This window comes from Melozone crissalis, unplaced genomic scaffold, assembly GCF_028551555.1.
Source record: "Melozone crissalis strain CALT ecotype California unplaced genomic scaffold, PUWL_Pcris_2 ptg000016l_1, whole genome shotgun sequence".
NCBI lineage: Eukaryota > Metazoa > Chordata > Aves > Passeriformes > Passerellidae > Melozone > Melozone crissalis.
The window spans coordinates 43,230,709-43,254,664 of NW_026535794.1; the positions used below are offsets into that span (position 1 = coordinate 43,230,709).

The 23,956-nt window shown below is 41.2% G+C and overlaps 1 protein-coding gene across 1 annotated transcript in view; it reads right to left on the reverse strand.

The window, feature by feature from the left end:
- ZNRF2 (zinc and ring finger 2) overlaps window positions 1–22,208 on the reverse strand; it is a 53,465-nt gene extending 31,257 nt beyond the window's left edge. The window contains exon 1 of the mRNA XM_054274231.1: window positions 21,731–22,208. Coding sequence (XP_054130206.1) covers window positions 21,731–22,208 — 478 coding nt within the window. The remainder of the gene's footprint in view (window positions 1–21,730) is intronic.
- Between the last annotated feature and the right edge of the window lie 1,748 nt (window positions 22,209–23,956).

Below are 23,956 nucleotides of genomic sequence, written 5' to 3' on the forward strand. Positions count from 1 at the left end.
TCTGAATATGAAGTTCAGCCAGGGTGGACACATTTTTGAGCCTGACTACCTTCTTCAGAAAGCAAGTAGCCAGAAAGCACAATCAATGGTTCAGTGCACAAATATATTTTATTTACACTCAGCAGCCAAGATCATCCTGCTGACGTTCGTCTAGCTCAATTGTGATGACAAACAACCCACTGCAGGCCAGCTTGGAAGTCTGAAAACTTTTAAGCAAATGAAATGCCTGAAAACTCTCACTTCAGAGATACTCCATATTCCCAATGCTTTTTTCTTCTTAACTCACCGACCTCAGTTCAAAGAGGAAGAATTCTCTCTCATTCCCAGTCTCTCCTGAACCTATACATTTAGTTTTTTCTTTCTTCTTGAATTTTGCTACTCCCTCAATTTTCTCTTACTGCCTGGAGCAACATTTTTCTCAAACATCTGAAAAAGGTCTTTCCACTCATAATTTCACAACACAAGTGGAGGAAGACAGACAGGACAACAGTGTTCTGTTGTCAGAAGGCACTGCTTGGGCAACTGAATAATTTGGCAAGAGACAACTACAAATTTTTAAGTGCAGGGAACCAGTTTGTCTACACTCCCCTGCCCTACTTCACATTGTCAATAAAGATACTACATTCAAAAACATACCAGGGTTAAAGAAAATTTTCCATTAGAAACCACATAATTGAAAAGGGAGTATAGGAAGAGCTGCTCCAAGATCAGAAGAATCAAGCCCTAGTTTTTCAAAATGCACAGGCATAAATATCTTCAAAACTTGTACTGTACAGCACAACAAATCTGATCAAAATTACATGAAGCACGATAACAAGAGAGGAGAGGGTGGCTATACCATGCTGAGAATATATTTAATGATAGCTAAAAGGGAAGAGGAATGATGTGAAAATGGCAGAATAATGGTTGACAAGGATGACTAAACCGAACACGTGAAACAGAGCATCTTGTTGGACGCAGAGAAGTCTTCTGAGCAAACTGGCCAAAATGCATACGAGGTCTCACGAAAAAAAGAAATGGGAGAGACAAAGTAAACACTGCACTTGAAACGCAGCAGACAGGAACAAAGGAGCAAGCCCCAGGAGAAGGCAGCATCTTGGAAGACAGCACAGATAATGATGCTGCTTGAAAGCATGCAGAAGACAAAGTCTCTCGGAGAATCTGAGAACTATTATTCTACTACACAAACAAGGCGATAATGGAGACCTGAGAAAGCACAGCATTTATAGACAATTAGTCTGTTGTCTACAAAGTTTTTACCAAAGTAAGTGAGGGTAAAAAAAAAAAAAAGAGGTCCTCACTAAGGCAAAACTTTGTAAAGTCTGATTTAGTCGAAATACTTACCAATAACCTACTTGTTCCTGCAGAAATAGAGGTAGCAGTGACAAAAACAAAAAAAAGGGGAAAACCAATCAATGACAAAAAAGTCAGAGTACAAAATAAAAAGATTACATCTGGGAAGGAAGAATATATGTAAGTAAAATGTTAAATTATTATGTGGAATGTTCCCAGGAATTTATATATTAATTCTGAACAGAATAATGATTCATTTTTTGACAGCAGCATTAAATTATATACCAAAAGTACTTATTATTACATTATTACTCAGTATAACAGGAAAATTTTACCTATTACAGTTTCAAGAAAGCCAGGAACAACGGTTTCAAAGCATACTTGTTTTCTTGTGCTTTTCATCTATTTTTTCATCACACAACAATAATTTTTATTACTTAAGCACGACAGCAGATTTTCCTGTATCATTATACACTGTATTTTCCCCCTTTATCTCTCCACAATAGCAGTCCTCCATAGATGACCTCATTTATCAATTCAGCAGGGAAATATCTAACTAATGCACTCATTTACTTTCATTCACTTGAAACTGGTGAGAGTTGAGTAAGACGGGCTGGTTGGTTGGTTATTTGAATTTGCTGGGGGGAGGTTGTTCAGGGTTTTGGGGATGATTTTTTATGGTTTTTGTTTGGCTTGATTTTTTTCCAGAGTAGGAGTATGGCTTATGAAAAAAACCAGAACTTATTAGAAAAGTCTGGATTAAAAATAGCATTCATTGTCAGAACAAAGGAATTTTCTTTCAGGATTAATTTTTTATCTAAAAGCATGGACATTCTCTGCTTATCATAAAGCAGCCTTTTGTTTTTAAATGGAAAATTCACGCTAAGAGAAGTTCACTCTACATTGACCCATTTATTCTTCCAACTTGGAGAATATTTACCTTAATGTATGGACTATTGGCCAGACTAGGGTGTTGGATCATAATAAGCCAGACATTTAAGATAATTAAAGAGAATATTACAAAATACAGAGATGTCCAAGGGTTGGTAACAAAATGTTAAGTTCAAAAGCATACGCTGGAATGAGACCATTAAATTCCTCACTATTAACATAATTTAAGTGTTTAACATAAGCAGCATACAAATTTTGGGAAAATATGCTGCATTACACCTATGTAATGCAATCACTAGTTTTGCAAAAGTTCCTATGTCTAAGACAGAACCTTTTAAGAGCATTTGAGAATGTAGCATTGTGAAGAAAGCATCTAAAATGCCTAGTGTGAGGAACAGTAAAGAAGATGCATTATTAGTTCAGAAAAAGACAGAACTGAAGTCAAAAAGATATAACCCCCCACAAGTACTTATTGTCAGTAAAAAGTGAAGAAAAGCTATTGAGTTGCATGCTTCAAATAGCTCAATGAGACATTTGTCCATATTTAGTCTTTCACCTCTGACAGTACATAGCAAGCATAACATATTCTACAAAATCTTTAAGAACATCCATAAATCCCAAACCAACCAAACTTTCAAATGATATGTTACACCACTGCTACCACAGTAACTAAGGCAGAAAATGTAATTCTTGCTTCTTCATAGCTAAGACAACACCATTTGAACAAACTGTTCCTATTTTCTGTATCACTCTCATTTAAATATCCCTGGTAAGGAATGCTACTGAGCATTTCCTATTTTTTTTTTTGCTGTTTACAACTGCTGCTTGGTCTATCAGTCAAACTGTTGAGAAAGTTGGTTAGTTACCCATTTTAAATATCTGCATGCAGAAGAGAAACATCTTGTTTACATTAACCAGATCATGCTAATAAGATGCACATATGCATGCATACACACACACACACACAGAGCATAGACTAAATAAATTTAAACAGGGATCTGCAGTTGGAAATAATAGATTGAATGACAGTTTGACCTCTCAGCAGTTTGAAAAAATGACACAGTAACTCAAATGTTTTTACTCATGTAATTACACCTTTCACTTAGGGTGTTACATGTTTTCATTGCTTTACTCATCCATAAGGTTACTGAAGGTAAAAGAACTTACACCTGCTTAAGAGGTATGGGGTTTTTCTTCAGTGTTCAGAGAAAATCATGACCTGTCCTTTGATATACATAAGCAATACTCATAAAAAAAAAAGCAGACACTGTCTTGAGTTTGAAAACTGAGATAGCATTAAATTGCAACATGCTAATGAATTCTACTTTAAAAAGAAAGGTTGTTGAGGTTTGTGTTTTTTGTTTTGTTGTGTTTGCTCTTTCTTATGAGTGACTAAGGAGCAATCACAGTTAGTATTCTTGTTTCAGGAGTGTCTGTATGAGATCAGAATCACAGCATGCTAAGTGTTAAAAATATGTTTGTTCACAAATACGTATTAGTCTCTCCTCCAAAGAGCTTACACTCCAAGAACAAGCAATGGTTACAATGGGAGCAATGTCTCCATTTTATACTTGAGAAAGGCAGTAAGAAACTAGCCCTGCCTTACACAGAAAGTCACACAAGTCTCCCAAGTCCCTAGCTGTCAGCTTTTATAAAAATGCCTATTTGGCCACAATGACATTGAGATCATGGAAAAAGTAAATCAGTGACATAAATTTGCCCTGCCTTCTATGTAGCAATGCCTTCTTAACCAGCATCTTACCTAATGAGTTAGCCAGGCCCTACCACAGGTCCCTAAATCCAGTGACTGCATAGTTTAAACATAAATAATAAAATGCTCATTGAAAAAAAATTTCATGTTTTGAAAGAATTAAAAAGCTCTTTAGAACAGTTCTTGATTGCAGCATAAAAAATGCCTGAGTTTGAGCCTGCACTCCTAGCTTATTTACACGTTCATCCCTTCACCTTCCTTTTCTGCTGTATTAGCCAACTTGGAAATTAAGAAGATCAAAACAGAAGCCAGAGGGGAAAGGCCAATAAGGGGCATCTGAACAAACCCTTCCATGACATAACTCCAAACAGTTAAAAAAACCCCCATGCTACAAGAGACAAGCAAATGAAAGATGTGCCCAAAATGTGTACTGTACACATACTTTACCAGCAAGCAACTTACTTTTAGAAAAAAAAACCTTCCATAATACACATCAAATAACCCAACACCTGGGATTTAATTCTCTTCAGAGAGGCACTCATAAATTATTTTTTAGTGTCTCTCACACATTAGACATCTAAAGCCCTGAGGCAGACTACTTAGGACAACTACTACCCAAACGTCAAACTAATTACAGACAGAGATTTGTATCGGTTTTCCCATAGAAGCCTTCCATTCTAGGTTGAAATTTGTAACTTTCCAAAAGAGTCTGTGAAGGAAACAATATTTCTCAAAAGGCACTTTTACTTTATCAAACCATTGCCCAAGTAAGAAAGATTTCACACTGTTAAGTGTTCAGGCACTGAATTATCACATTGTTAATTCTAACACTTAACATAATTTATAGGCACTTTTCTTTTTCAAATTAAATTTTCTACTTTATCTAAGAGGAGCACTAGTACCTGTTTCAGTAGACAGGAGATGTACTTTCAATGTCTTATGAAATAAAATCCCCATGACAGTCTTGAAATATAATTCTCTCATACTTAAAACTGTTTCCAGTTTTCTAAAAGGCTTTCTTATTCTGGATTTTAGGAGGGGTCAAAATAGCTGTTTCCCACATGGACACAAGTTTAAATCCACTCCTTTCATTGTGGAAGAAGCCCTCAGAAGGCAAGAAGTCCACTTCACAGTGGTTAGTGTAAGAGCAGCTGTGATAAATTTCACAGTACAGCCACATACAGAATAGTGAGATTAAGCCAGGTGTAAGTCACAAGCTCTGGTGAAAAGACAGACTTTTTCCAGTTCTTCCACAGCAAATTCTATCTGTATTTAAGACTTCTGAGAAGTCATAGGCATGTAAAGGACAGCCTCTACCTCCAGGCTTTGTGGGTTTATCAAGTAACTTTTTTTAAAACTTGCCTTTAACTACCATTTTTGGGAAAACTTAATAAAAGCTCCTAAGGGAAGCTGGCATTCCTGCCAGTCACCACAAAAGCATACTCTTCTCTCAGAGGAGCTCTTGCCATACCTGTCTTTTACATCAGTTGTATCAAATCAGAGATCAGTAAACCAAGAGATGTGCCACTAAGGGAAACCCATTTTTATTGGATTTTTCCCTTGAAACGTAGCAATACTCAATATGATTCCTGGCTTTGGGCACTGCAAATGCCATTTAAACCATTAATCTTGTGTTTCTTCTTTCCAGAACTGTGCAGACATTGTACAATTTATTCTATTAATCCTGCAACCTACAATAGCAGTTTCTGGTCTGGAAGATATCTCTGCAGGGCACACCACAGAAAACCAACATCTCTCTAATCCTCCAGGGAGTTTTTCCTGCTCCAGGTTGCAAAATGAGTGAATGCTGAACTTGTTCTGTGAACAGAAGACTGGTACAACACTCTCTGTCAGGTACTTTGCCCAGAACATAGTGGGACAGACTGAAATTCTGCTCCTGGTGTAAAACTAGTGCTTAGTTAAAACTGCATCAGAATTGTCCAGAAGCTGGCCTAGGAGGAAAAAATAGATGCAGTTGGAAGGGTTATGTCATATATATGAAAATAGAATTCTTTTATACATGAGAATACATTTTTGGGTAGAAGTCAAAACCAAGAAAATTGGCCCACTTCGGTATTGTGTAAATAGGACAGTATTTATTGATATCAGAGATGTTCAAAAACAACAGTGCAAATTAAAATCTTAATTAAGGAAGGATGTTCACAGCACTGAACATCTACACAATAACTTCCAGAAGAAAAATAAAAATTCATTTACCAGGTGTCTACCTGCAATAAAATTCACATGGGTTGCATTAAATCTTGAGACAGACTGATCTTGTTACACTGTCACCTAGTTACTCTAGAGCCATACAGTGACAGCTTCAAGGGGAAGCAGGTGATCTAGCCTCAGAAAAACAACACCAAATGTGTGTCAATTCCCCGTGTTACTAATCTACAACACAGGTGGGATTATAACTCCTGCAGTACCCCATTGTTCTTGGCCTGACCAGGTTTGTCATGAAGTTGGGGGCAGTGCTTTCCACAAAATAAAAGAGCTTCTGGAATGAGTTCCAAATATTAAAAGAATAATACAGCATTCTAAGCTATTAGTATTCTGGCAAGAACACGCGAACACAAATCAGAGCCTTTAAAACCAATTTAGACAAAAATCCTGATCTCAAATGTATTAATATGGACAGCAACAAAGCTGCCTTATTTTTCATAGGCTAATGGCTTGTACACAAGCAATTTACAAAAGATACAAGAACATCTTCTAAAGTGCCAGTTATGACAACTTGTATTATCAACTCCTATTCCCTCAGGGACAGTTTTACAGAAAGAAACTGAAAATTAATCAAGGAGAGGAAAACTCTTATAAAACTACTAGCTTGTCTTGCACAGGCTAATCTGTTAAAAAAGGTTTGAAATTTATTTAACCTAAATGTACATGGTGGGTTCCATCCCCAAGCAAGCAAACACAAACAGTATTTAATTCACTGTCCAATCTCTCTATGTTTCTGTAACTATTCAGGGGGAAAAACTGTTCTTATAGCAAATGTAAGAAATCAGAATACCAGGGAAAGAAATTCCAGAATGCAACTTCAATAAAACCCCAGGACTTATAAATAAAATCATGTTATATACCATGTCTCAAATGAAGCAGGATTAAGAGGAGGGGAAAAAAAAAACATTGAAAGGTAGAATGCAGCCCTGGAAATCACCCAACAACTTGTCACTGTTCCCAGATATATGGCAGGGGGCCAACCTAAACAACCTAACCCTAACCCAACCTAAACAAAGCAAAGCTACCCATAACTTAGGGACAAGTGATTTAGAAACACATCTTTTCCAAGACACTAATAAAACTCTAGTATTAATTTTGTTTAGTGATGGATTTCTATTTTACATTTAGAAAATACACTCCAACAATTGAAATAGCAAAACAAGTTTAATTTCTTTTCTTCTTGAAATTCACCTTATCTCTTCCATTAGGGAGTACAAGAAATGCATGTGGGTTCCTTTTTTGTTTGTTTAGTAGCAAACCAAATAAAGCTGCCAATGTTCTTATAGAACCTGCTCAAATGATATAGCAGTATACCAAAAGGTCTTCAGCATAAAAAGGAATTCATATTTATTAAAGATTTCCACCCCTAAGGCAAATCCTGCAAGACTGCTAAAAAGATGACAGCAAGTAGGGAAAAAAAAGCACATACTGTCTTAAATAAACTGTACTTAACAGTATTTTAAAAAAGTATTCAAACCACACAGCTCTCTGCAGCAGGGTCGTAAAAAGAAAGAAAAAAGGTCACAAAAGTATTTACAAAACTTGTTTTCACACAGGAATCAAAGTATTACTGTGTTTTCCATCTGGGCTTTGAAAGCCATTAAGTGAAATTAATTATTCACATTTTGTTCTTTTTCTTCCAAACACAAGATAGATCTTGTCTTGTTACCTCAGCAATACTGAATACAAAGCTATCCCTTTTCAAAAACAAATATTTCATAATACCACCTTGTAGATTTTATCTTCTTGTCAAGAAAAACTAATATTATTTCTAAAGGTTAATCTTTCAGTGAGCCTCCTACTGCTCAAGGCATCTTTCTAATACTAACTCAAAACATATCAGAGGTTTCTCCAGGTTAAGTTCAAATACTTCATTTCTCTTTTTAAAACATTGGTGTCACAGACCATCAAACAGTGTGAGAACAGCAGGGATCTGCATAATTTGCTTTTTCTTTCCTACTTCCACATACTGTGAGGAACCAAGCAGGGAAGTCCAGTTGAAACCACAAGCCTAATAAAACTTTCAGCAGAAAATGAGAACTAGGTCCAGAAAGTCCTTAAACCACGTGAAAAACAAACAACAGAGATGAAACTAAGAACAAGGAAGCTGATGGCTTAGCAGTGACAAGAAACCTATTTTATAAGATAAAAGTGAACAAGTAGATAAAAAAAATAATAACTGCAGGCCAGTGAGTCAAACTTGGAAAGAACAACTAAGAGCATTTCAGGGAGGTGTACCCGGTCTACCCTCGAGGCTGTCTAAGCTGCTTTCTGCACTACAGGGCACTGGGGCAAATGAGGCTCTGTCAGGAACTCTTACTATTTTCAATGGGATTGTGTGGCCCAGCTACAACACTGTGGACCGAGGGCAGGTACAGCTCCTGTGCTGTGGTTCCCCAGCAGGTTCCAGGAGCCCCCATGCCCAGCTATAACGCTGTGGGCTGAGGGGCAGGTACAGCTCCTGTGCTGTGGTTCCCCAGCAGGCTCCAGCAGCCCCCAGGCCCAGCTATAACGCGGTGGGCCGAGGGACAGGTACAGCTCCTGCGGTGTGCTGTGCTTCCCCAATGGGCTCCAGCAGCCCCCATGCCCAGCTATAATGCTGTGGGTTGAGGGGCAGGTACACTCCTGTGCTGTGGTTCCCCGGCGGGCTCCAGCAGCCCCCAGTCCCGCAGCACCCGAGGGGAGCGGCCGCGGCTCCGCCTGCGCTGTCCAGGGCGCGGGTGCTGAACGGGCCTGCCCGGGAGGGACCCGCCTGGGGCAATGCCTTCTACTCTCCCTGGCCTCCACACAGCGCCTATTAACCCCAAACAATTTATATCCTGATTACCAGTCTTCTGGTAATCCTGTTATTAAGCGCAGTTAGCCAAATACCACAAGAATGACACGAACGTATTAATACCTGAGGTCTGTCTTCTGCAGCCGGGCCAGGATCAAGCCCTTTAAGTTTTTACTCAGTCTTAGGCTGAGATTCATGGCTTAAAGGCAGAAAGATAAAAACTTCAATTTGTGTACCAGGATGATGAGGTATGTGCAAGTGTAAGAAAAACCCTGAAATTCTCCTCTATTTATACAGCACAAGTGCCAATTTGTATAAACAGTCACAATGGCACTTTCATCTGTGTTATGGAAACAGGTTTTTTACAGCCCAAACAGCTGCTTTCAGTGTTAAAGAATAATTGCTGCTGGCTTTCTTGTTTATACAAGAAGCAGCAGCTTCAAGTTTACTAGCTAACACAAACAGTAACACCAGATAACTCCACACACAAGCCTGTTTTCAATGAATTCTCTTATCAATCCTCCTGAATCTCACTAGGCAGGCAGCCACTGACAGAAACAAACAAGCTATGTTTTTACAGACAGTTACTTTATTGTTAAATGTTGTCTTCTTCATTACCACCCTGGTCCTTATTTGTCAGACACACCTAGCAAATTAGAGCTTTCTACAAGCCTAATTCAAAGTAAGAGGCAATAAAAATCGAGAGGTACTAAGTGCAATAAATGTCCTTTCAGTTACATTTCAAGGCTATATGCATCATTGAAATTGTAGCTAATAGCCAGCAAGAGTCAAGTACAACTAGAAAGGAAAAAAAGAGCCTTTCATGATTGTAATGAGAAAAGAACTATCTGCTAAAAAAATGCCTCAATTGCAAATTTCTGCATTCAAAATGGGAAATCAGTTGCAAAACATTAGGAGTAATTTGCTTATTAGGAATTTTTCCAACAAATTAGTAAAATTAGTTGTCAAAATAAAATACCAGAGAAATTAGATGGTTTTCCACTAAGAAATTAAGAAACAATAAAATAATCTGCTTGGAATGGGTTAAACTCAGCTGATCCCATATTCCAGTGCTGGTAGGAACCCCAATGTCTCCTCACGTCCTATGAACATCAGAGAGACTTCAGCCCACACATCACTCATTAGAATTAAACCTGTCCTTACAAGCTCTTTTGCATAAAGTTTAGGTTATTGTATGCATAACCTAAATATCATAACGAAAATTTTTAAATTAATTATTTTTCAAAACATAGAGTGAGAAAGGAAAAAGCAATGTTTAAGTATTGTTTATAACAACAACTGACTGAAATAGCTGGCAAAGTAACTTTCCTCTATACTTAGGTCTCTGCATACAAGTATATGTGGTGATATTTGTAATCCTCAGTCAGAGGGTTCAATTGCCATGGGATTCACTGACTTGCAGGGTCAGGAAAGCACCATTAAAATTTACTTGCAATTGATGAGTTTCTGCAGAGGGCTACAAATGTAACAATTTAAGAACACGAGTACTGAGACTGCAGAAAGAGCTCCTTCCTCTTCAGCAGAGGAAGAAATCCTTGTCAGTTATAGATGACAATTTCTGACAAATGGGATTATGCCCTTCAAGGTAGATTTGTGAGCAAACAAGAAGTTCTGCAGGAGCAAGACTCACTGACTGCAGTAAAGCTGTCCTCAAACTGTTTCAGCTGTTCCAATAGCTTAAACACATTGTACCTAGTACATTTATCATCATTGCCTGAAGGAGCATGAAGCTTAGTATGTCAGAGAGACCAGGAGGGAAAATAAAAGAAAAATAAGGTCCTATCTTGAGGCTTTTCTTCCTTTCCTATTTCTATCTGAAATTTCACATGTCTGAAATCAAATTACAAGTGTGTAATTTTGTATATTTACAAATCCTTAAGGCATAAACAGAAAACCAATAGGATTAGAATTTAATATGTTGACATTTAAATTCCAGGCTATATTGCCTTGTGCTAGATGTACAGCCTATTTACATGGTTAGCTCTTTGAGGGAACAAGTTTAATCAGTTTTAACTCATATGTGCTTCAAAACAGTTCCAACATAAAGCAAAATTTACATCATAATTTTCAAGTTTGGGGAAACATAAGTTAGAAAAATTTGAATTCAAGAAAACACCTATGAATAGATACCCCAAAATAAATAATTTAATCAAAATGGCCTCTTCTCTTTGATACAGAACTAATTGTCTATTTCAGTAGGTTTCTCTTCAGTGTTATTCCTCCATTAATAGTACTGATATACAATTGCTAGATAAAACTAGGCTGTTGAAGTTAAAATCCAAATTATATATAATACCCTATATTATGTCTTTAAAATAAAAAAAAGAAACAAGCCCTAAACTTAAACACTGATATTCTTTTTAAATGTATTTTTAAGATTCAGCTAAGTCAATATTTCTGCATATTTATTTTTGTTTTCAATGGCACTACAGTTGCTAATAAAGGTGTTGCAAGTAAGATGACTCATCCACGCAGAAAACAGCAAAAGGGCTGGGAAAAGGAAGAAAAAAGGAGAGGCTCTCGATAAGTGACACAGACCTTTAGTGTCACAGGACCATAGTGTGAGAGATTGGAAAACAACAGTTTCAGTATCCATATCCCTGCATCCCAATTCCCTCTAAGTAAGAATACAACAAACACCACCATTCCATAGAGACCTTTCCTTCTCTCTTGCTTACAGGTTTGGCATCCTTGCCAGATGATTTCTTTTGAGGCTAACATTTCCTGGGGTGCTTACATTCTTCACTCATTTCAATTCTGCATCTTTGTGAATAGTGCTGGGCCAACAACACGTTGAATACAAACATTTGTTTTTAAACATATTTCAAAGAATGCTTGCATGTAACAGCTAACAGACTTTTAGGCTGCCAGGGGACACAGCCATTTAACAGCCCAGAGATAGTGCAAATCCATGATGGAACAATGATAAAAAACAGGAGTCCCTAGAAGTGCATCTTAATAAAGTATTTTACAGCACTTTGAAAAATACAAGGGTATTGGCAAGCTGTAGCTCTGACCACTGGCTAAACAATTCTTATAAAAACTTGTTAAATATTTGCCCTTTTAACTTGTTTGTTTAAGCATCAGAGCAAAAGATTTCAAGGACCCTTGTTGTGGTTCTTGCTTTTAGAATAATAAACATTAATTTCTGCTATTTCTTTTAACTCCTGGCAAAAATTATACCCTGAATAGTTTTATCAATGCTAAGTATGCCTTGCCTTATATTTGTTGTAACATGGTAGCCTTTCCCTGCAACTTGCTTAATGGCTAGCCAATCCCTAAAAGAGAATCAACAATGACCAGAATTTAAGAATTAGAATGCTTTTGACAACCACTCCATGACCACATAAATCTGTGTGGATAGGAACAATCTCAACATTGCTGTCAATCCAAGCTCTCTTCAGAGAGCTTAATTCCAGCTCACTTTTCATAAATTAATGGATTTCCCCAACACATTAAACGGTTTAATGTCAAGAAATTACATGATCCAAGCTTACAATGCTTTTAAACATTTCTTGTAAACAAAGCTTTAAAGCAAAACATACAATCATTAACTATATGTAAAAGGTTGCACACCTCTAGAGAAGTCACATGCACCAGCTCAACCCACTAGGAGGAACTTTTGCCCTCCAGCTCCAAATGTGTTCATCATTTGAGCTTCATCAAACGAATGTACTCTGACTTCATCAGCTGAACACAGTTGTGTGCTTTGTGACTGCAGAGGCCAAGTGGAGGCACAAAGGGAATAACCTGGGCTGAATACATCATCCATTCCCGCCCTTGCACAATATAAAACACATTATTTGCATTAGCTTTCTTATCCCTTTGTTTGCAGCAAAACTAGCCCCACATTTCCAAGGAACATTTCCTCCACTCCCTATTTCTATGCTGTCACTGGATCTCAGTCTGATCGAGTGCATGAAAACCAGTTTATTTTGGTACACGGTTTATTATTCTAGCAATGGCATTTGTATTTCCTCCAAACCAGAAACTATTTCAGTACTGTATTTTATTTCAATAACATTTTTAGCACTTCATTTTTTTTACATCTATGGTTATGAAGTTATGAAGAAGCTCAGTATCATGTGTCTTTGAAAATGTTATCACTTAAAAACACACAAACGCACAGATATGGCACATTGGGATATAAACCAATCCAACAGCCGAGCTATAGCAAATATGCATTACTCTTTAATTAATTTTAACTGTATTTCAGACCTCAAAAAGCAAGGCAATGCCTCTGCACTTGTCATCTGGTATTTTAATATTAGATATCTAGTATGCAAATGTTAGGACAGCTGAATTAGATATTCAAAGAGTGTTTCTTTGATAGCATGCAGTCCATTTCCATATGTGAATTTCATGCTGTTTTCATTCATGTGCTGTTTTAGTAGATCATTTCTCTTCAGCCAGCAACAGCTTTATGGCACTGCTGCATGAGCAAACCAGGTATTTTATTTCTTTATACAGCACTTTAAAAATAGAGAAATAGTTTTACAATTATGCTTTATTATTTTGGAATTGTAATTTGTTAATAGATTGCTAGAGGTCTGATAAAAAAACAAGTCATCTTTACTCTGCTTTGTACTCAGGCAACCCACCTACTTGCCATTCATTGAGTAATACTCCCAGTATAAAAATAAAACAAGTATCTATCCAAACTGATCTGACTGCCTCTAACAACTACACCCACATGGCTAAGAGAGTGAAAAAACCCTAAAACTCATAAACCAGCTCTAATCTACAACTGAGTTTGAAAAAAATCACAGCACTGAAAAATCAGAAGGAAAGTTGCGCAGCTAACCCTGTTTTTGGGTACCTCACGCCTGAACTCAGCCACACACCTTTTAGAAAACTTCATCACAATCAGCTCTGAAGATGAACCATCATTATCCAGTCTAAGATACTATAGGAGCCCTGAGCCACTCATACACATGAAAAGTATGACTTTCAATATTCAGAATACAGGTCTGTGATTTTAAACTCATTCTTCCCAAACGACAGACACAAGGAAATGGACAGCAAATTCTCAAGTCTGGCATCTAGGCTACTTCAGTCATCCTTGCTGATGTAGTAAAGACACTGGAAAGAAAGAGAACTGCCTCACAGTGAAAGCAAAGCAGTTAAATGACCACAGAAAACCACATTTTACTACTGTCGTTGTTCTTTACGATCTGGAGATTGTCCACCATTGTCCCTCTGACATTTGTTTAATTGACGATGCTCTGATCTATCTGGTAGTGGCCACAGCATTTTCTTAAGGGAAGCAAGATTCTTTTTTCCCAAACTGGAACTTTTATCCATGTTCACACTGAAGAATAAAGGAGCGATACTCTTCATTCTACAGTAAGTAAAACTTCTGATAGCTGCAGGAAATCAAGATTCAAAGTAACATAATTTTTCAGCGGACTATCTAAGATTCTTCATAGCATGACAATCTAGTTTGTAAGTTTTCTGAAAGACTATCATCAGATTGGTCTGGATTTCATGATAAAGAAAATTAAGATTCTCAAAACACTGCTTATATGTTCAGGCAATCTGCAGAAAGCACCTCTGAGCAGACTTTTGCTGTATATTGAAAACTTCACATCTGTTAGTGCATGCTATGACAGTTTTTATTTTAGCAATACAGAACAACTACATTCAGGTTATTCTCAGTACAACTAAGGAAGAACCCATCCTTCAATTTTGTGTCAAATTCAACACTCAAAGTCAAATGCATCTGTATTTTAATACGACATGGGATCCTTCCCTTTCTGCATTGAGTCCTATAAGTGCCCTAACTATATTTCAACTCAAGAAATTGTACATATACCTGTACTTCAGGGGAAAGAAATTCCAGGAGAGTCATAACTAAGTTTCATTTTTTTACCAGAGAATAACCCTTATGAAATATGCTAGCACTGGTATAAAAAAGCCTGTAATTTACTAGTATTGACAGTATTCCAGATCCTCAAGTAACCTCCCATACCTAAAAACTCCACCTTCAACTTTCAAAACCATAACGAAAACGCAGTATAAATCAGTCTGACGTAAGGACTAATTATGAGAACCCAACTAGGAAGTGTTTTGGAATACCACTAGTTTTAAAAGCCATTTACAGTTAAAATGTTACTAAATAATTGCTTTATATAAATGACACTTTGTATGGAAAGCCAAACAAATCCTAACAGCTCGCTTCTCCTTGCCATTATTCTTAGGTGAATTTATTATAAGTTACTAGAAGACACGCAAAGTGCATGCCAGATGAGAACTCTGTATTTATAGCACACTAAGTCAGTCAGCAAACAGAACCAACTAAAAATATCCCTGATGGTATGCAGCACACCCACCCTTTGGGGACTGTGCACAGGCTGTGGTGGTCTGATTTTGAGACAGAGCAGACTAGCAAGAAAACACCCAGCTAGGTCAGCTCCTGAAGACAACAGAGGGGTAACAGTGAAATCCCACACAGCACTCTTGTGTGTTCTGTCTGGCAGGCAGTCAGACACCTCGAGCCCTCGGAGATTTTCCTGCATGCTTCCTGATCTCCCCAGGTCAGTACCATTCAATTTCCATGCAGAAAATAGAAGCATGTCCTGAGTGAAAGGCAGAACCAGCCTCATTTATTCTATGGCTTGCCCTCCCATTTTTAAAGCACCAGGGATTTGAAGCCTACCAAACAACAGAGGTCAAAAGCCTCTGGATGCACATGGAGATATCCTCATGAAAGGCACAATGATCATTTACAAGGGAAACGTGGTCTTGGGAACACAGGCACTTGTTTAGGAAATATCTATCTAGATATCAGACAGCAAAAACACTCTCCTAGATGTTTAAGATATGCATTTCTGGTTTTACTCAGGTAGTTGCAGTTTTACACAAATTGCTTTCTTTTGATTGGAAAGATGCATGTCTTTAAAGATGCTCCAAAATAGAAACTCAGAGCACTCAAGGATTTCTCACTTTCTTTTCATGGGTTAAACATCTGCAAGAACAACATGCTCCATTACCACAGTAAATGAACACAATCTGTTGAAATGACCATACACCTCTCCTGAAACTAATTAAGCCATTAATGGGCAGTAGACACACTGCAGAAAAATCTTGAAAGTAATATAAAATTGGTTGCACGCAAATAGCAAGGAAAACCTACCCCAAAATTTTCACAACTTTATTCAAAACTTAAAAGTTTCCTGCAAAGCTAAGAGAGCAATTCAAGAACATTTCCATGATGAAGTTTTCCATGAGCAGCTGGCAAGAACAGAGGAGGAGAACTTACCCAAACAGATGCATAGACAACGTGTTTTAAAAATAGTTTTGAGCTTCTAGCAGTGACAAAAGGCTTTCTTTATGAGACAAAGAAATTACTTGGGAGGTTGTTGGAGACTAGCCTGCAATTATATGACAGAACATGAGGAGAGACACTGTCAGAATATCAGGTTTGCATAGGTATTCAGAAGACATTAAATAAGAGGAAGGCCTTTGTTTGAACTGGCACTGCAAAGGTTCAATCAGGTATTATCACTACCTTGATAGCCAAAAGAAATATTTATATATGCCATTACAATTAGACTGTTTCCCCTATTTACATTTCTCCCACAAATGCAGTGCTGCCATTTTTTATTATTTATCTTATCCTAAAGCCTTTTGCTGACCAAGCAGGAAGAGGGGAACAAAGGAAAAAATAAAAGCACTTCAAAAAAAAAGAGCCTTTCAAAGATCCCCTATCACTCATCTCAGCCTTTACTTCACTGCCCCAAGCTACTCATCATCACAGAGACCTGTTTCCAACTGAAGGAAATGAAAGCTGACTCCCAGAGACTTCATGAGTGCCATCAGAAGACTCAAACAGTTCTTCTTTTAGCTCACTTTGTCCAAACACTTAACATTTGAGACTACAAGCACTTTCTTGATTGAGCTGGAGCAGGTGGCTGGTGGTGTTGGACTTTTTGCTACTTTTTCTTGTCCTTGACTAAGGAGGGTTTACACCTTTGCTGCCAAACCAGGAGCTGTGTATTGCCCACTGAATGCACACAGGAACAGAGCAGCCCAACTAAACACTGGAACAGTGAGACTCTGCAAAGGAACTGGATTCTTCAAACTCATCAGTCAGAACAGACCTTCTAAAGCTCATTATCAATAGACTTACCCTTGGACTGCTCTCCTAGCACAATGGATTTTTCAATCTGTGTTTTGGTAAAGGGGATGCTAATGTGTTTACAAAATCCCCCATGTCTTCAGAGACTGCAAAAGTGACTGTTCTTTGGAGTCAACTCAATGATATAGTTGAACATCTCTATTCCTTGCCCCTACCAGCCCAACAGTCCTGTTCCAAGGCACACTTCCCAACCTTTCTCCCAATTCAGGGGGTAAAGACCTCAGAGTGCCCTTTAGCTTGCAAAATGGGAGCAGCATTAGGTCTGAAGTGTTTCAGAGTGTCATAATTTCTCAAAGCAATAGTACTTGTGCCATACAGGAAGAGAAGTGACCAAAAGACAGTTGAACCTCAAAAAGACATCCAAATGTATCCTATAACTAAACAGATCTGATGGGAAACAAAACAAGATGCGGCCCTCTAGGCAGTTTGAGAGACATGTAAAAAACTCTTCTGAAAATTCACATCATTCTTCTACTATTATCTGCTTCCCACAATCCAACTAGGAATTTAGGTTATAATCTGAGGGTTTCATAAACTTTCATTTATAGAATGATGAATTCATTCATTACTTGTACTATTATCACAAATAGATGCTACTATAATAGATGCTACTTGTACTATTATCACAAATAGATGCTTCTATAATATACCTACAAGGTTCGACCCACGTTATGTACATTCAGTAGCTAGTGATAAATCCTGTACTGTAGAGCACTTAATAAAAGAAGTCTGATCATTATTTGGCTTAAGAAGAACATAACAAACTTCCTTCTCCTAATAGAGTTGAACAGATGCAACCTTATCTCCAAATCATTATTCCCAATCTTGACATAGGCATGAAGGCTGTTAACAGCTGTATCTGACAACACTATATATTTAAAAATCTATCTGTAAAAACATAATTTAAAATTGCATATGGCCACATACAACACAAACTGAGATTCTGTATAATATTTGAGCAGTCTCTGCTCAATCACTTTGAAAGAAGAACTGATGTAAAAATTTTAAAAACTCAATATGTTTGAGTTTCTGCTATCTTCAGCTGAATTTTTATATATTTCTCCCTAAGAAACTCTTAATGACAAATCAGAACAAAAGAAAAAACAGTTCAAAGGATTGTTGTCTTACAACAACATTCCCAAATTTGAACACCAGAAGGATACTCATACTAGGTGTTTTTGTCAAGAATTCTCCCAGTTATGACCACCCAGAAACAGGAACATAAACATGAAGAGGGTTCTAAGGAGCTGTCAACACTTTAAGTGATGGAAGTAACACATGAGCAGTTATCCAAAGCAAAGGCCATCCCAAAAGTCCATTTTTAGCTGAACCAATTGCATCACTGACAAAAGCAAGCTACATTGTAACTACAGTGGTAGCTTTGCTGCAGTGCTGACGAGCATGTAATCTCTAAAAACACAGTGGAAAAACTGATGTGAATCTGGCCCCATGGTCCTCCTCAGGGCCAACTCTTCTACACATAACAGACGGTAAGAATATTTACTTTGGGGCTGGAGGAGAAGGGAAGTCCCATTCACTGAGGAACAGAGCAGGGAAACTACTGGTGAAAACTCCCGATAAGTGTTATCACCTTAAAGGAAGCTGGAACTTGGCACTGTGTTGCAAGAAAGCTCTTGAATGTCACGCACAGGTTTGGCCTCTCTGGGAGTGCCCTAAGATCTTATGGAATTTGGGTCTCACTCTACTTAACGGCCTAAGCCTACTTCAGGCATGCTCACAGCACAAAGTTAAACACACACACATATATATGTACTTTTGTGAGACCAAGGCACCGATTGTTGAGTGAACTGAACTCCCCCTGAGATGAGACCAGGCTACACAGCAGCATTTACTCCACTGTATGTTGTTCACAAAAGTGCCTTAGCCTGAGGTCAGATGGGAACAGGAGACCTTCACAGCCAGGAAAGGCTGTTACTGCCACAGCTCCTACTAAAGGAACACAGGCAGTCACTGAACATACTCGCCAGTACATTAACGTAACCTTTATATTCTCATTTAAATGGTGCAGTAACAAGCTTAGTATAGATTTAAGCATGTTACATCAGAGGGTTAATATTTATACATTACTTCAGCATACAAAACAGCTCAGTAAAAGTGACAATGGAGTGTAATTCACTAATGGCAAATTAATTACAGTAATTTAACAAATGCAACACCCATGTGGCACTGACTGACAAAGCCAAGCAGTACTCCTAAAAACATAAATAGGCGGAGATTTGGTTCAACTTACAGAAGGTATTATTGTTCTTCTTGTTTTATTTTAATTTTCACAGAATTGCTATGCTAATCCTCACAATTAATTTTGGCAGTTTTCAGGTTAAAAAGAAATAATTCAGCTAATTTGCAAGTTACAAAACAAGGGAGGGGACTTCAAGCATGCTCAAGATACACAAGATAAATGCCAGATACCACACCTAGACAAGCTTGAGCTAGTTACCATCAGGACAAAAACAATGCTTCAAGTTATTTTTCAGAATGCTGATGCTATTAATGTATGATCTCCAGTTGGGCTACTTTTTCCAACCATGTAGTTATTACAAGGAATCAAGAAAACACAAAAGCATGCAACTAGAAAAAGATGGCAACACTGAGTGAGATGTGGAGTAATGTATCATCAACATCACAAAATATTTAAATTGAAAGAAAGAATAATGCCTAAAGTGAGGCCTTCTTCACAGGTGTTGCAGTATTATGATTAAGCAGTTATTCATCCCATTAAGACACACTGTCTTTGTGGAGTCACAAGACAGTTATGAATCTATTTGCTTCTTCACTAAAAATCTTACTATATCTTGAAACTTGCCAGTTATACTCCTAACATATGGCAGTCCTTATTCATTAGTGAGTACATGAAGACAGTGTACCCCTCCTGGCACTCCTCCTGCACTGGTAAAAGCAACAAGCTTTGCATCACTCCAAGGACAAAAATACAGTGTAGTACAGCAATTAAAAAATAAGTACATGCCACAGAAAAGTAAGATCACATTCAGAGTTATTCTGAAGAGACCTTCCTGCATCTGAATACAGATTCCAAGGTTATTAACCCTCATCACTTCGTTTACATTTAATCCACTCCCTCCTGGCACCAAAGCAAGTTGCAGGACAGTGTCTAAGCACTGAAGAGGAAAAAAAATTTCACCTTTGAGCAACAACTGGCTACACATTCTAATGATTCCTTTGTGCTTAGCACGAACTGTACAATACTCCATGATAGCACATCCTTTCATCACTACAAGAAACACATGCACCTTCTTCCCCAACAAGGTACTTTGGTGGCGTAATGAGCATCCTTGTAACAAAGCAATCCTGTCTACCAGCTTGGTACTATGAGAATAGTTATGTTTTCTTTCTTAGAAGAAAATATTATTTTACTACAATAGGGTTTGACAGCGTTTTGTTAATGTTCAACTGCTGGGACGAGGCAGTTTTAGATATAGGAAGTAACAGCTATGCTGACTTGAGGTCACCAAGCCAGAAGCAGCAGGCCATGTGACAGAAACCTCGTGTACCCTGCGAGGGTCAGGCTGCACACAGCTCTGCTTTGGCTAAAAGCTGGGTGAATCACAGAAAACGAGAAAGCCGACCTCCTACAAATGGTATTCAGAAATGGATTAATAAGAATAAAGAAATGCAGAAATTTTACATTAGCCTCTTCTTTTATCCCCTAAAAAAAAAAAGCTTTGGGGTATTAAGTTTATAGCTGCATATATTTATATATATAAATATATATGTGTGTATTAAAAATGTCAGTTGAAGAATACATCCAATAAACAAATTTGCTCATTGTTTGACCTATATGAACAGCCTTTAGCATGAACAGTACTTAAGGGAGCCAACAACTCTTAACGCAGCTGGCAACGAACAAGATGATTTCCAACTTCAAGGTAAAAAATACAGGCAGTAAAACCCTCATCCTATGCAGCCCAATTAATCTCGGTAGCGCAAGACAGACAAAAAAACCTGCAACGTGCTCCGCGTTTACTTTGCTTCTCCAAGGGCCTCAGCTCCCTGGTTATTTTAGAGTGTAGCCGAGAGTTCCTCCTGCCTCAAGAGCACACGTGCCCATCCTCAAGGCTACAGGGTGCCGGTGCTGCAAGCCCGGCCTCCAGCGGCACGGACAGCTAGCCGCCTCTGCTCACCTCTTAGAGGGTGCACCAACAAAGAAACTTACTGTAACTTCTCTTTTTCTGTACCGACTTTCTGAACAGAGAACTTAGAAAGAGGAACAAGCATCAACCACACATTAATCAGTGCCTAAAGAGGGGTTTGGTCCGATTTTAGAATAAACGGCGGAGACACATGATCCAATTAAATTCTAATTATGTAAGTAGTAGGCAAGAGTATTTACACAGGCACTGATTACAGCTATTAGAGTCTAAAGTCGCCGGCCGGAGAGGCTCCGCTTCCTCCCCGCCGCCGGGCTCGTTTCATTTTTAACCTCCCCGTTCACAGCTCTCCTTACAAACAATAGGAGACACCGGCCGAGAGCCCCGTCTCCAAACCGGGACGCCAGCTTGGAGTGATGATTCACTATCCGTCCCACCTGGGAGCCGGGGAAAGAACCGGCACACCTCATCCCACCGCCCGCAACCCTGGCCCCGCAGGGCCGGGCCAGGCAGCCAAACCCTCCCGCCCCGGCAGTGCCCCTTACCTCCGAACAGGTGCGGCGAGAGGTGCGCGGGCAGCGAGCCGATCACCAGCCGGGGCCCGCCGGAGGAGCCGCCGCCGCCCCCCGCGGGCCGCTCCCGGCCGCCCTCCTCCGGGGTGCTGCTGACCGAGTCCTGCGAGCCGTAGGGGCCGCTGCTGTGGGGGATGTTGAAGGCGGACTGCGCCGCCCGGGCCCCGGAGGCCGTGGCCCCCCCTAAGGACCTGCTCCGGGGTGCCGACCCCGCGGCACTCCCCGCCGCCGCCGCTCCTCCGGCCGCCGTGGCCGCCGTGGCCGCCGCGCCGCCGGGAGCGGCTTGAGGCGCCGCCGCCAGGTGCGAGTAGCGCCCGCCGCCGCCTGCCGAGCGCCCGCCGGTCCCGTTAGCGCCGCCGCTGCTGCTGCTGCTCGAGGAAGGCAGATCCCCGCCCGAGTACGCCCGGGTGCGGCCATTGGCGGCGGTGGGGCTGCTCTGCTTCGCGCCCATGGTCCCGCCGCCGCCTGGCGCTGCCCGGTGCCCTTCGCCGCCGCCTTCCCCGCGGCGCCCGGGGGTGGTGGCAGTCCGGCCCCGGCGGGGGCGAGCCGAGGCGCGGGTCGCGCCGGGGAGGGGGGAGAGGGAGCGTCGGGGGAGGGGGACGGGTCGCTCGGTGGGTCGGTGTGGAGAGGGGAGAGCCGCCCGCCGGGATCCGGCTCAGCTGGCGGCCCCGGCGCGGCCGCTGCTGGCGGGTCTGGGGCGCCACCATGAGCTGCTCGGGACGGTGCTGGCTCCCGCCGCGCGGCCGCTCGGTCCCGCCGCCGCTGCTGTGCCCGCCGCCGCTGCGACCGCCATCCTCCTCCTCCTCCTCCTCCTCCTCGTCCGCCGCCGCTGAGCCCTGTGCGGGGCACCGGCGGCAGCAGCGCCGCCGAGGCCGCTCGCTCACCCGCGGCGCGCCGTGCCCGTGCCGAGGAGGCGGGAGGGGGCGGTCGCCCCGGCGCAGCCGCTCCTCTACCGTGTCGCCATGCTGGGGGCGGCACCAGCGGGCGGGATGGGGAGCGGTTACGGCGGGCGGGGGCCGCCGCCTCGGCTCCCCCCCCCGCGCCCAGCGGGAGACCGGCCCCCGGCGGCGGCGGCGGCGCAACGGGCCAGGCCCGGCGGCTCGCCCCGCCTCCCGCGCCGCTCCTCCCGCAAGGTGCGGGACAGCGCCAGGTGAGGCCCGCGTGGCCTCGGGCCGCCCTCGCCTCGGCAGGAGGGACGGTGCCCGCGACGGGGCCGCCGGCGGGACGCAGCACGCACACACACGCGAGGGGAGCTCGCTGTGCCCTCGCCCGCAGCCGCGTCCCGCGGGCCGCCCGGGCAGCAGAGCGGAGCCAGACCGCCGCTGGCGGAAGGCGAGCGGCCCCGAGTCCGCGCTCCGCCCGACCACCAGCAGGTGAAGGAGGGGGGCGGGCGGGCAGGGCCGGGTGGCGGAGCGGCGGTGCCCTCCTGTGCCCTCCTGCCGCGCCGCCGCCGCTCGGTTCTCCGGCACTGCGGCTCCAGCAAACGCCCGGATGCCCGACCTCGGCGGCTGGGGCGGCTCCCGGCCGCCCGGCTGGGCCGCGGCTCGGCGGGACAGCGGGGAAAGAAAGGGCCGCGTCCCCCCCTTGGGAACCCTCCCGGATCTGCCACTTCCGACCCTGACGGCTGGCTGCGAGTCTGTGTCCTCCGAGAACCTGGATGTACCAGGAGACATATGGACATACCGGGAAGCAGGACTAGAAGAACGAAAATCTCTGACATCTTTGGTTCACAGGTGATACAGGAAAATCCTGTATACCTCAGTCACTCACTCAAAGTCACAGTTTTTTTACACAGGGATTAACTAACCTCTAAATTTTATCCCAGTGAATAATACCTGTGTGGATAGCAGGCTCAGTTTGATCATAACAAAACATTCAGAGACATAAAACTGTTTTGTACCTTGTTTGATACTGAGTGTCACATACACTGAATTTATATAAACATGATTCCTACAGTTGGTCATCTGAGGAAAACTGCTTGTTTCATGGATTTTTGTCTGCTCTAAAATAGACTGTGTCACCATGAAGCAGTGCATCAGAACTCTGCATCATAATGTCTCAGTAGGGATTCCATCTACATTCCTTCCTATGTCACAGTGGCACAGTATCCAAGCTATGTTATAATTAATACTATAAAACTGATCCAAACCTTAATTAAAATACAAAGCATTATGAAGCATTACATTTACACTTGTGGCA